Raw genomic sequence first — 1,956 nt, forward strand, 5'->3', positions numbered from 1 at the left:
TGGAAGCTGGAATCTGAGTCCACTACCTCTGTTTAAAGTTGGTTTTTCTCTCTTAACATAGATGGCTTCCTTCACGCCCCTCTCAAACCACCTATTTTCTTTGTCCAGAATGTGAACATTCTGGTCCTCAAAAGAATGTCCTTTGTCCACAAGGTGTAGGTGTACTGCAGATTCTTGTCCAGAGGAGGGCGCTCTCTGTGTTGGATCATGCGTCTGTGGAGAGGTTATTTGCTTTCTCCATTATAAAGATACCTTCTCAACGACTGACTCTTAACAATCATAGACAGGTTTCCGATATTACAGGCTAACAATTGAACCAAACGACCCATTCATCGGTTACCATTTGCATGTTTCCAAGCGATACAAGGCTTTGTCCATATAAGACTCAAACTCACTGCGGATCCAGACATTTGAATTGAGAAAGCTTCCTGGAGAGATGGAGAAACGTCTTCAAATCTTGGAAACCAAGTCCAGTGGATATTTTTTGAATTTTTACAGAATTACTATGACCTGGATGACTGAGAACCTTCATCAGCATATTGCTCCCCTGATGTTGTTGTTAGCTCATGCCTTCCCAGATGGGTTGGCATTTCAGAAAAAAACTTTGCACATGTTTTATTTCAAAAGCAACACTTAACAGATTTGTTTGAGTTTAACTCGGCTGATTAACACAAACTCTTTGGAGCAACTAACTCACATAGTTGCATTAGACTAAACAAATGTTGAGTTTACACTGTACTTTCAGCATTCAACACTTTCCATTTTTCTGTGTGCATAGGTATGATCATACCTGAAGTAATTGCTGGTGTTTTAGATCCACTTATCATTTGCTCTGTGTAGGAGTGGAGAGCCCTTCTCATGCCATCCGAGCTGATGCAGACCCTCTTGCTCGCTCGGCAACCAGCGTCGTCATCACACTGGCTGACAAGTACACTTACGACTGCCCTGTGGAAATACTTATCTACCCCAGCGGTAGGTCTACAGCTTAAAACTCTTTTGCAGCCCAGCCTGCAATTAAACTTTTATTCTTTCTACAAGTAAAATATCTTGAAATTGCTTCTTGGTTTTTTTTTTTGTTCAACACAATAGGTGGCCTGTAATCAGATCAGCTATGAGGTGACTCACTACTTAGAGTATGAGTGTCTTACTGAGGAAAAAAGCCTCTTTAGTTGCAATAAATGCCTGCAGAGTCCCTCTTCATAGTGTAGGAGTGGATTGCCAAGGTTTTTCTCCTCGGGTGCTCTTTTTGTCCCTCGATGCTGTCTGATCTGTAGCCTGTGTGGGCTGGTGGTCTCCCTGAGGCAGGTATGAACTATGGACAAACTGAGCTGATGGGCCTCTTTGGAGAATTTTGTTCACATGCAGACGTGAGGTCAGTGTAGGGCAACCTTAATTCACAGCAAACTTGAGCTGTTGTTTCTGTTACAACATGGACGCTAAGCATAAGCCAAGGAACTGAGGAGAAAGAGCTGCATTTCAGACATTCAGGAGATGAAGGGATCCCTGCTTTTAGCTGCAATACAGCATTGGGTTTCAGTTGCTCTTGACATATTTTTACGAAAAGCTGTGAAAAGCAAGACATTCACAGGAATTTACTTTATAAATTATTATTCGAATGTGATAACAATATTTTCCCATTTTAAATGTGACACATCAAATGACCAAATTTACTAATGTTTGATATTCATTTGTGTTTAAATGTAAAACAACCTGTACTTTCTTTTTTTTAAAACAATAATGACAACTAAATAAAGTTATGTCTGCCGCAGCAGCAGGCTCTGCTCAGAAACAGTTCGGCTCTGGAAACAGGCACCTTCGCTGCATCTGTTACTGCATGACTTTTTTTACAGGGGTGGAAAGTAACGAATTACATTTACTCACGTTACTGTAATTGAGTACTTTGTAATTTTCTGAGTAGTTTTTGAAATATTTAATTTTTACTTTTACTCGAGTAAA

General features: G+C 40.2%; 1 protein-coding gene across 1 annotated transcript in view; it reads left to right on the forward strand.

Moving 5' to 3' along the window:
* The window catches only part of vwa5b1 (von Willebrand factor A domain containing 5B1), a 70,551-nt gene that overhangs the window by 18,264 nt on the left and 50,331 nt on the right, over nucleotides 1–1,956 (forward strand). The window contains exon 6 of the mRNA XM_015391036.1: nucleotides 841–972. Coding sequence (XP_015246522.1) covers nucleotides 841–972 — 132 coding nt within the window. The remainder of the gene's footprint in view (nucleotides 1–840; nucleotides 973–1,956) is intronic.

The sequence above is a fragment of the Cyprinodon variegatus genome, unplaced genomic scaffold (genome assembly GCF_000732505.1).
Source record: "Cyprinodon variegatus isolate N-32 unplaced genomic scaffold, C_variegatus-1.0 Scaffold522, whole genome shotgun sequence".
Taxonomy (NCBI): domain Eukaryota; kingdom Metazoa; phylum Chordata; class Actinopteri; order Cyprinodontiformes; family Cyprinodontidae; genus Cyprinodon; species Cyprinodon variegatus.